The sequence below is a fragment of the Lipotes vexillifer genome, unplaced genomic scaffold (genome assembly GCF_000442215.2).
Source record: "Lipotes vexillifer unplaced genomic scaffold, Lipotes_vexillifer_v1.1 scaffold1252, whole genome shotgun sequence".
NCBI lineage: Eukaryota > Metazoa > Chordata > Mammalia > Artiodactyla > Lipotidae > Lipotes > Lipotes vexillifer.
Genome location: NW_006771619.1, coordinates 104,420 through 114,792, shown reverse-complemented (window position 1 = coordinate 114,792; position 10,373 = coordinate 104,420). Strand labels below are relative to the sequence as shown.

Sequence of the window (10,373 nt, the reverse complement as noted above, 5' to 3'; positions counted from 1 at the left end):
GCATTCCTGGAGAAGTATGGGTACCTCAGTGAACCCATCCCCAGTAGTCCCGCCTCCACGCGATTCAGCAATGCCATCAGGTAAGACAGAGGGATGTGGAGGACTTGGTGGTGCTGGAGTGCAAAGCTCCGGTCACCTCCTCCCTCCTCCTAGAAGGCTGGTCTCTCACATGTGCCCAGGGGGTCACACTCCATTGCTCCCTCCCTTGCCCCCAGCATCCTGCTGTCTCCAGGGAAGCTCCCTGCATTCATCCCCACCAGCCAGCCTCGCACTGTGGTCCTTTATCTCAATTCCTCCTAACAGGGAGTTCCAGTGGGTGTCCCAGCTGCCCATGAGCGGGGTGCTGGATGCCGCCACGCTGCGCCAGATGACGCAGCCCCGCTGTGGGGTGGCAGATACCGACAGCCAGGTGGCCTGGACCAAGAAAGTCAGTGCCCTATTTACTGGACGTCGGGCCAAAATGAGGCGTAAGAAACGCTTTGCCAGGCAAGGTGAGCACTGTTAAAATCTAGCTGGGCTGGGATTCCCCAGCGTCCTGAAGCCCCATGGCCAGAAAAATACGTCTCATCCTCGGACTGGGCTCTGTGAATAACCTCGCTCCCCTAGGGTGGGTGAATAGGACCTCTCAACCCAAGGACCATCTTTGTGAACACAGATATTTAAGTCAGAATTATGCCTAAATTGATGAATTTTCTTTTTTTTTAATTTTTCTTTATTTTTTCATTTAAAAAAAATTATTTATTTATTTATTTTTTGGCTGCGTTGGGTCTTCGTTGCTGCACATGGGCTTTCTCTAGTTGTGGCAAGCGGGAGCTCTCTTTGTTGCGGTGCGCAGGCTTCTCATTGTGGTGGCTTCTCTTGTTGCGGAGCACGGGCTCTAGGCCTGCGGGCTTCAGTAGTTACAGCACGGGGGCTCAGTAGTTGTGTCTTGTGGGCTCTAGAGCGTAGGCTCAGTAGTTGTGGTGCACGGGCTTAGTTGTGCCATGGCATGTGGGATCTTCCCGGACCAGGGCTCGAACCCGTGTCCCCTGCATTGGCAGGCGGACTCCTAACCACTGCACCACCAGGGAAGTCCCTAAATTGATAAATTTTCATTGTGCAAGTATTTTCCAGAGCAAACCCCATCAAGCCCACTTAATGCCTTGATCAATTTGCTATGTAGGGCAGTTAAACCATTGCCAGCATTTTCCTTTATATTTGACTGAAGTCATTTTCATCAGAATCGATTGTTTTTTCAAAAGAATTATTCAACAAAGATGTGATTCATCGATCAGTTTTATTTTGACCACAGCACATTTTTTAACAGCATTATGGAAATACAATTCACATACCATAAAATTTACTCAAAGTGTACAACTCAGTGATTTTTAGTATATTCACAGCATTGTGCAGCCATCACCACAATCTAATTCCAGAACGTTTTCATCACCTCAAGAAGAAACCCCATGCCCCAAACGAAACAGCCACTCCCACTCTCCCTCTTCCCAGCCCCAGGCAACCACTAATCAATCTCCTCTCTGACTCTGCAGATTTGCTTATTCTAGACATTTTCACACTACAGTTTCTGCCATTGTGATTTTCCTTGTGTAGTTTTGGGTTTTTCCTTCCTTTCCCCTCCTCCACTTCCTCCTTCTTTGTCCAAATCCAATCTTCCAGGATCAGATGTTACAGATCCACGATCTATGAAGGAGATTTGATTCTTCTGTCAATTCTTCATCAATAACAAGTTTAACTGTGTGTAATTTTTTTTTAATTTATTTATTTTATTTTTATTTATTTTTGGCTGCATTGGGTCTTTGTTGCTGCACGCGGGCTTTCTCTAGTTGCGGCCAGCGGGGGCTACTCTTGGTTGCGGTGCACGGGCTTCTCATTACAGTGGCTTCTCTTGCTGCGGAGCATGGGCTCTAGGCATGCGGGCTTCAGTAGTTGCAGCACGTGGGCTCAGTAGTTGTGGCTCGCGGGCTCTAGAGCGCAGGTTCAGTAGTTGTGGCCCATGGGCTTAGTTGCTCCACGGCCTGTGGGATCTTCCCGGACCAGGGATCGAACCTGTGTCCCCTGCATTGGCAGGTAGATTCTTAACCACTGCACCACCAGGGAAGCCCTAACTGTGTGTAATTTTAACATCTTGTTTGTACTAAGTCTAGTTTTCTCTGCTCAGTTTTCACAGTTTTCAAGATTCCTAACAAGATGGGGTTGCTCAGTCAGGTTCTCATCTCGTTCATTTTACTGTGAGCGCTTAGGGCCATTGCCTCTTTTAATTTGCATTAACTACTCTGGCTGACAATACTCATTATGAGTGGAACAAGTGGCACACTGTTTTTATTTCTTAGCTAATTCGTAAGGAAATTGTGACCTGTTCCCCTCAGCTGTTGGAGGATGTCTGTTTCCAGGTACTTGCCAATCCAGTTCCACTGTGTCTACACATCCAGCCACTCTGGGTTCCCAGTACTGCATGACCGCATTCTGGTAAAACAAGGAGGAGCAATGGGGTCCAGACTCTGGGCTCAAGATGTCCTTGGTGTCAACATGTTCTGCATCCCCCAGTGTTTCTGGACGGCAGAGGGGAAGGACAAGGTAGAATGGAGGAGCAGTGTGAGCTGGAGCAGCATCCCTGGATCCAGAGCTCTGAGTTTAGCTGTGTGACCTGGGCCATGTCACTTTGCTCTGTTTCCTCTTCGGAAACAGCTTGTTCAGGTTGCAAAGGAGAGGCGCTGATTACTAAGGGGAAGGGCTTGTTGTGAGAATATGGTGGAAAATGGGGCAGCCCCGGATAGTCTCAATAGCGACACTTCCAGCCTAGAGTCGGTGTCCCAGAGAATTGAGACGATGCTTCCTGGGCACTCAGGACATGACCTGAGCATGAGGGATGCTTCCTCCAGGCAGCATCTCTTCTTCTCATGCCCTAAGGGAGGAACTGATGGAGTCCGTTTGTCACTATCCAATTTGGAGCATCCCTTTTGGACAGAAATTCATGCTAAGGCACCTCCCTCTCCATCTCATTATCTGACACTGACCCCTGGTCCAGACAGCAGTGGCCAGACTAGACAGAGAATTTCTCTCTTATTCACAACATGAACCACAGCAGCTTGAATTCTTTACCTCCTGGGGGGGAAGACATTCCCTAGAAAAGAGCTGTGAGCTTGGCAGGCACCAAGCACTTCCTATGCCTTAGGAAAGAAAATGTAATAATAACAGTTAATACACACTGAGCCTTTATGATCATGCCAAGCATGGTTCTGAATGGATTAACTCATTTAATCCAATAACAATGCAATGAGATGGGTACCATTATTATTCTCATTTACAGATGGGGAAAATGAGGGACAAAGAGCTTGAGCAACTTTCCCAGGGCCACGTAGCCAGAGTGTGGCCAAGCCTTCTTTTCACTGGGAGGGCTGAGTGATTGCTGGATGTGAAAAAACCCAGAACATGGGTAGGGGCTTAAAACGTGATGTGGATTTCTAGGCCAGTGACTTTCCATTATGTGGGTAAATGCTATACCGATGAAATTGGGTTCCAGGTTTGCCAGATAAAATACAGGATGCCCAGTTAAATTTGAATTTCAGATGAACAACTTAACTGTTTTGTTTTCAAATACTTATACTACAAAAAGTATTTGTTGTTTATCTGAAACTCACATTGAACTAGGCGTTCTACATTTCCATTTGCTAAAGCTGGCAACCTCATTCCAAGCACCAGCTCTGGACTCTGTGCCTGCAGGGCTGATCTTCACTGTCCCTGCTCCCTCACACAGCTGGTGGAGGTGGGGAGCCCCAGGGCGGGGAGGGGGTGTGTATCTGGATGGAAAATGAAGGAGCAGGGATATTTATTGAGCACCCACCCCATGCCAGGCAGCCTTGTGCTGCCTTTTCATTTGCTATTTCACTTTTACCAGGAGGTGAGTCTTACCAACCCCACTTTGCAAGTAAGGAAACTGAGGCTTGGAGAGAGTCTATAATTTGATACGCGAGGTTGTAAGCAAAGGGGCTGGGATTTCAACCCACGTTCTCTCCACAGTATCAGTTGCCTGTTGGGAGTCAGGATTCCAGGGTCCCCCCCCAGACAAGGAGTCTAGCTCTCTGCCCTTCCCCATCTCCTTTTCCTTCCCTCTTCCCTTTTGAATTTTGGAGCAAGGGTGTGGTGGGTGCAGTGCCAGGTGCTGCTGTGGCCTGGGGGTTGCCATGGAAACCAGCCCTGCCTGGTCGGGAGTTTGGGATGGGGGCCTGAAGTGGCCAGCCTGCTCCAAGGACACAGACCTACAAGAAGACAGGGACGAGGGCTCAGGCTGCTGGCCAGGCGGTTCCTTTCTCACCAGCAGCCCCACCAAGGACCCCCCCATCCAGCTCTACTCTCAAAGAAAATTAGTCTCTCAATACCAGTCCTATCTGTCCTCCCTAGCCTCCCCACTTCTTGCCCACGGAGTGAGGGGCCTCCCTAGCTGCAAAGAGGCAGAAGGAGCTGCCTCACACTTTTCTAGAAGCTTGAAGGTTTTGGGGGGGGGGAGAGTCTGAGAGTTGGTCACCCATAGCAGGGTGTGAAAGAGCCCAGCGCCAGCCTGCCCTGTGCCTGGTGAAACTTACGATTCAATGAGAAGTGTTATTGGTACCTCGGGAACCCTCAGGCGGCGCCTCTGGCCTTCCTCCAGGCTTTCCTCCTCTGCCTTCCTTAGAATCCTTCCCTCTTCCCTCCCTGAGGGTTGGTCACTGGCTGGGAGGGGTTGGGTGGCTGCCAGGCCCAAAGGGGTGAGAGAAGGGACACCCCCAACCCCACTTCCATGGAGGATGGAGGGGGAGGGAAAGTGTGCTCAGCTCTTCTGCCAGCTGGAGAATTCAGGAGAATTTCAGCTTGCGCAGAGCCCCTGCTTTGACGCAGAGGAGGGATGTTTAGGCAAATTTATAAGCCTTGAGTCTTAGCAAATGGGCCTGCTTATCTGTGTGGTACAGTGGCCGGCGCACTGGATTTGGTGTCAGGGCCTGGGCTCAGGGCCTAGCCCCGCCACTCACTCGTTCTGAGGCCCTTCCTCCTGGCCTCAATTTCAGCAAACTAGAGCAGAGAGATGGATAAGGCGATGGCCAAACGTCCATGACGTCACTCCTCCTGCCTGGTTCAGGCAAGGGTACCCCCAGGACAAAAAGGCAGGAGATCTGAACCTTCACCTGCCCCCCAAGGGGAGAGGGGGCCCTGTCCTCTGGCCTGGCCTCCTAGCACAGCCGGGCCTGCCCTGCCCACTCATCACCCATGCTCCAGCGACTCTGGTCCATTTGGGAAACTGAGACCCAAAGGCAGCATGATTCTTGGCTGCTCACGGGAGTCCTGCCTCCAGAGCTGTGAGTCTTCCACAGTTTCAGCCCCTGAGCTTGCAGGGCTCAGAAATAGCCCACGAAAAACTCTGGGATCTGGACCTTCTGAGCACCCTGGTCCTGGGTGCAAGGCGAGCTGCAGAGGGACATGGTTGACCTGGGGCTTGGGCAAGAGGCCAGAGCCTCAGGCCTCAGGGAGGAACTGCAGTTTGAGGCAAAGGAATAGGAACTCTTAACCAAGTGGAGATGGAAAAATCTCTCTCGATCAGTGAAAAACACACCCTTTGTTCTCATTTGTTTTCACCTCAGAGGTCTGCAGAGTCCCTGAGGAAGTGAGGGGGAGGGCCCGGGGTCAGAGAAGGACCTCGAATAAATGGGCCTTGTGGTCTCTGGTCAGCAGCAGGCCCAGGGCACGGGAAAGGGAGCCGGCAGGAGGGTGTGAGGGGTGGAGAGGAGGAAGGGGGAGAGGGCAGTCATGGCTGTGGCCCCCGTGGCTCCACACCGACACAGTAGACAGGGGCTGGGATTCGCTGCCAGCAAGAGACGCAGCACGGTTTTCAAGCTCAGCCCAGATTGTAGGGAAGATGGCCCCAGACCCGAGACTCCTTCAGGTTGGGGACTCTTCCTGGGTAGAGGCTACTCATCCCTTGTCATACTGGGACCTCCCCAGGTCGAGCCACTGGAGCAGGGACCGTGCAGGACAAGCGTAGTCTTGTCAGTCTGAGAGCAGTGTCTCCACAGCCAAACAGGGGGCTTCCCATTTGGGCTGTGTTTCCTCCATCACATCAGGGACTTCCTGGAGGAGGACCTATCTCCCCATCAAAAGGGTCTGCAGGGAGCAGCCCCAGGCTCTGCAGCAGGTGTGACTGATGTGGCCTCTCTGGGTGGCAGGCAACAAATGGTACAAGCGGCATCTCTCCTACCGCCTGGTGAACTGGCCCCAGCACTTGCCTGAGCCGGCAGTTCGGGGGGCCGTGCGCGCCGCCTTCCAGCTGTGGAGCAACGTCTCGGCGCTGGAGTTCTGGGAGGCCCCGGCCACAGGCCCCGCAGACATCCGCCTCACCTTCTTCCAAGGGGACCACAACGACGGGCTGAGCAACGCCTTCGATGGCCCAGGTGCTGACACAGAGCCTCTCTCCCACACGGCAGGAGGGAAACCCAACTAGGAGAGGCAGTGTGGGGAGGGCAGTAGAGCCTTCACTCCCTCTTTGGCCTTGGCCAAGCTGCAGCCCCCTCTGAAGAACCTTCAGTCTTCCCATCTGTAGAATGGGAACAGTGGTCCCTGCCCTATTAGGTGCCTCATGGCTGAAGGGACGGTCACATGAGGTTCTCCATGGAAAGTGCTTTGCAAACTCTAAAGAGTATTATCTCTTTCGGGAGAACCTTCTGGGGTCTTGTCACCCATCCCCTGCCTCTAGTCAGGCCTGTGCCTCTCTTGTTCTCCAGGAGTGAATGTTTTCCAGACCAAGGCTCTAAAAACATCCAGAGGCCACCACAACCCCACTCCCGCCCTCCCACCACCCACTGCACAGTCGCTGCCACAGGCAAGAGGCATTCTACCCTCTCCCTGCCACCTGCTTCACACACCCACAGCCCAGACTGTTCTCCTGTTTGCCCCCGACCTAGGCTTACGGCTGCAGTGTAAACCGCTCTCGTCCCCTTCTGCCCAACAGTAGCCTTCACAACCTGAATGTAGGCCATCTGTGCATCTCCTCCCCACTAGTGAGGCGAGGAGACCTGATCAGACCCTTTCAGGGTGGGGACTTAAGCCCTTGTGACGCCTGGGTACCTCCCCTGCACTCTCCTGCTTTCCTTCAAGCCCACTCAGAGCAAAGCCCACTTCCAAGCCCTGCTGCTGAGACCCAGCGTAGGACTGGGAGAGATTTAGGCTCTTCAAGAATCCACATGTAGTACACACACGTGCTTGCATGTAACTCACTTCACCCACGATATCTCCATGAGACATTGATATCCATACCCACGTCCCCAGGTGGAGTCTGGTCACTAAGACGGCACTGGACTGGGAGTCAGCTCTCTGATTTGAGAGAGATGTTTTGTCTGAGTTTATGTCTTCTACCTTCGAAACCTGCCCATCTGTCTCCCAGGATTATTGTGAGGGTTAAACAGAAAGGGCTTACATGGCTCGAAACAGCTTGGGGCATATTCAAAATTAGAAGCGTGTGTTCCTCCTACAAATGGCCAGCTCTCCATGCCCCAGGAGGCTCCCTTTAAAGGCAGCCTCCCAACTTTTGTCAGTCCCCTCTGGCCTGGGCTTCAAGAAGGCAACACCAGAAGGACCTTCAGTGGGCTTCTAGGCCAGCATCATTGAAGTGCTGTTTGCCGACTCCTGCGGAAAGTGAATTGTGAGGGAGTAGGACCCTAGAAACTGCAGAATTGCATCTGGGGCCCACTACCAGCTTGAGAATCACTGATCCAGCCCATCTCCCTCTGCTCACTCCTATTACAAGCAGGGAAGCAGGGAAGTAGAGACCCACACAGGACCCTGGCAGAGGGAAGGCAAGAGTGAAAGAACACAAGAATATATAGACTTTTTTTTTTTTTTTTTGCCTCACTGCGTGGCATGCGGGATCTTAGTTTCCTGACCAGGAATCCAACCCGTGCCCCCCTGCAGTAGAAGTGCAGAGTCCTAACCACAGGACCGCCAGGGAAGTCCCCTACATACGCTTCTCTCTCTCTCTCTCTCTTTTTTTTTTTTATAAATTTATTTATTTTTGACTGTGTTGGGTCTTCGTTGCTGCACGCAGGCTTTCTCTAGTTGCGGCGAGTGGGGGCTACTCTTCGTTGCCGTGCGCGGGCTTCTTATTGCAGTGGCTTCTCGTTGCAGAGCACGGGTTCTAGGCACGCAGGCTTCAGTAGTTGTGGTGTGTGGGCTCAGTAGCTGTGGCTCACTGGCTCTAGAGCTCAGGCTCAGTAGTTGTGGCACACGGGCTTAGTTGCTCCGCGGCATGTGGGATCTTCCTGGACCAGGGCTCGAACCCGTGTCCCCTGCATTGGCAGGCGGATTCTTAACCACTGTGCCACCAGGGAAGTCCCCCCTATATGAACTTATTAATAAATAAGCTATACCTACCCATAAATACACTCAGCACCCAGATCAAGAAACAACATTACCAACACCCCAGAAGTCTCATTAAGCCCCCTTTGGGGGTAACCACTGTCCCTACTCCTAGATCTCTTCGAAAGTAAGTAACGGTTATTACCTGCGGTAGACACTAAGTATTACATGTAACATACACAAGTACACACATCGCTTTTTAATACTCAGAACAACCCCGTGAGGAGCAACTCCCTTATCAACATGCCCATTTTTCAGATCTAAAATCTAAAAGCTAAGACACAGAGAGGTTAAGCTCTCTGTCCAAGGTCACACAGCTAGTAAGGGGATAATACCGGGATTGGAAGCTAGGCAGTTTGGCCCCGTGCTCTTTGTACACCACGCTCCCTTCTTAGGGAGCAGGCCCCATAGCCTAGTCATCTGTTCATTGCCCCACACTTCAGCTTCTGCCAGACTTAATTAGGAGGGAAATTACTCATCAAAAACGCAGCCATACACACGCCAATGGCATTTGCGCCGGCGGTGGGAAGTTGGGGGGTGTCGCGGGCGGCGGCTCCGCCTGACCTCCTCGCCGCCTGTAGGCGGCGCCCTGGCGCACGCCTTCCTCCCCCGCCGCGGCGAAGCGCACTTCGACCGCGACGAGCGCTGGTCCCTGAGCCGCCGCCGTGGGCGCAACCTGTTCGTGGTGCTGGCGCATGAGATCGGCCACACGCTCGGCCTGACCCACTCGGCCGCGCCGCGCGCGCTCATGGCGCCCTACTACAAGAGGCTGGGCCGCGACGCGCTGCTCAGCTGGGACGACGTGCTGGCCGTGCAGAGCCTGTATGGTGAGCCCCCGGCGCGCTCGCCACTGCGCTCTCCCCTGTCCCCTGCGCCCCGGGATCCCCAGGGCTCGGACACCGGCTCTTCAAATAGGATCCCCCATCCTAAGCGCAGGAAGCTGGCCTCCCCATCACAGGTCCTTCCCGATGCTGAAGCTTCGGGCTCCCCTCAAATCTTGAGAAACCTCATCTCCTGCTGTGCTTTACCCGCATGCCTGGCCTCTATCATCCCAACCAATTCCTGGGCACAGCCCTCCTCTGCGTTCCAGTTGCTGATTCCTGCCCAACCAGGGCCGCGCAATTCCTCTCATATCCCTGCCCCATCATCCAGACCCAGTCCTCGGTCCCGCCCAGACCCCAGAGCCCCCATTCCAGCTCCCAGCTCCAGTGGCTCTCCCCTAACATTTCCCTCTCCGTGAGCTGATGCCCACTTTTCCCCCAAGCCTGAGCCTCCGCCTGGCGGTGGACCTAGACAAGGTCTTCTCCTGCAGAATGAACTGCCTGGTGCTTCCCAGAGATTTATGTGGACCCCAGCCCGGGGCTGTGACCCTGAGTACCTGGTGTGGTGGGCAGGGCCAGGATCCCTAGGATCAAGTACCATTTCATCGGGGTTAGCAGTTGCTCTGGGGCAAAGCACTTCTCCTTTTAGAGTCCTCGGTTTTATCTTCTGGGGGAAAAAAGGTTGGGCGGGGGGATAATAATTGAGGCCCTGCTTACCTCCCAGCGCTGTTGTTCTGGTGGATATGAACATGCTTTGTAGCCTAAGAGACCTACACAAAGGTAATAATAATAGCTGCTATTTCACGAGTGTCTACCATGGGCCAGACACTTAACACACCCATGAGGTATCTTTTTATCCACAAATGAGGAGAATGGGGCTCAGAGACGTTAGATAACTTGTCCAAGGTCACCCAGCTAGGAAGGTGCAGACCAGGATTCAGGAGCTGGTGCCGAATTCTAAGCTTATTGGACTCTGCCTCATTCTCATAAGTGAAATATAGTGATGTCATTATTATAACTGCTGTAATTATCACAGCCCAGGCCCCTGAACTCTGCCCTCATGCCATCTGCATTGTCCAGGACTCAGGGAAGAGGAGGACCCTCTGCCCTTTTTAGTTCCAAACCCTTGTTTGGTTCCCCCACTCCGATTTTACCCTTTTCCAGACTGTTCAGCAG

General features: G+C 52.9%; 1 protein-coding gene across 1 annotated transcript in view; it reads left to right on the top strand.

Annotated features, from left to right (window-relative positions):
* Nucleotides 1-10,373, top strand: part of MMP28 (matrix metallopeptidase 28) — a 21,016-nt gene that overhangs the window by 8,335 nt on the left and 2,308 nt on the right. Inside the window, exons 2-5 of the mRNA XM_007447044.1 lie at nucleotides 1-80; nucleotides 304-491; nucleotides 6,192-6,416; nucleotides 8,958-9,203. Of these exons, the coding sequence (XP_007447106.1) occupies nucleotides 1-80; nucleotides 304-491; nucleotides 6,192-6,416; nucleotides 8,958-9,203 (739 nt within the window). The remainder of the gene's footprint in view (nucleotides 81-303; nucleotides 492-6,191; nucleotides 6,417-8,957; nucleotides 9,204-10,373) is intronic.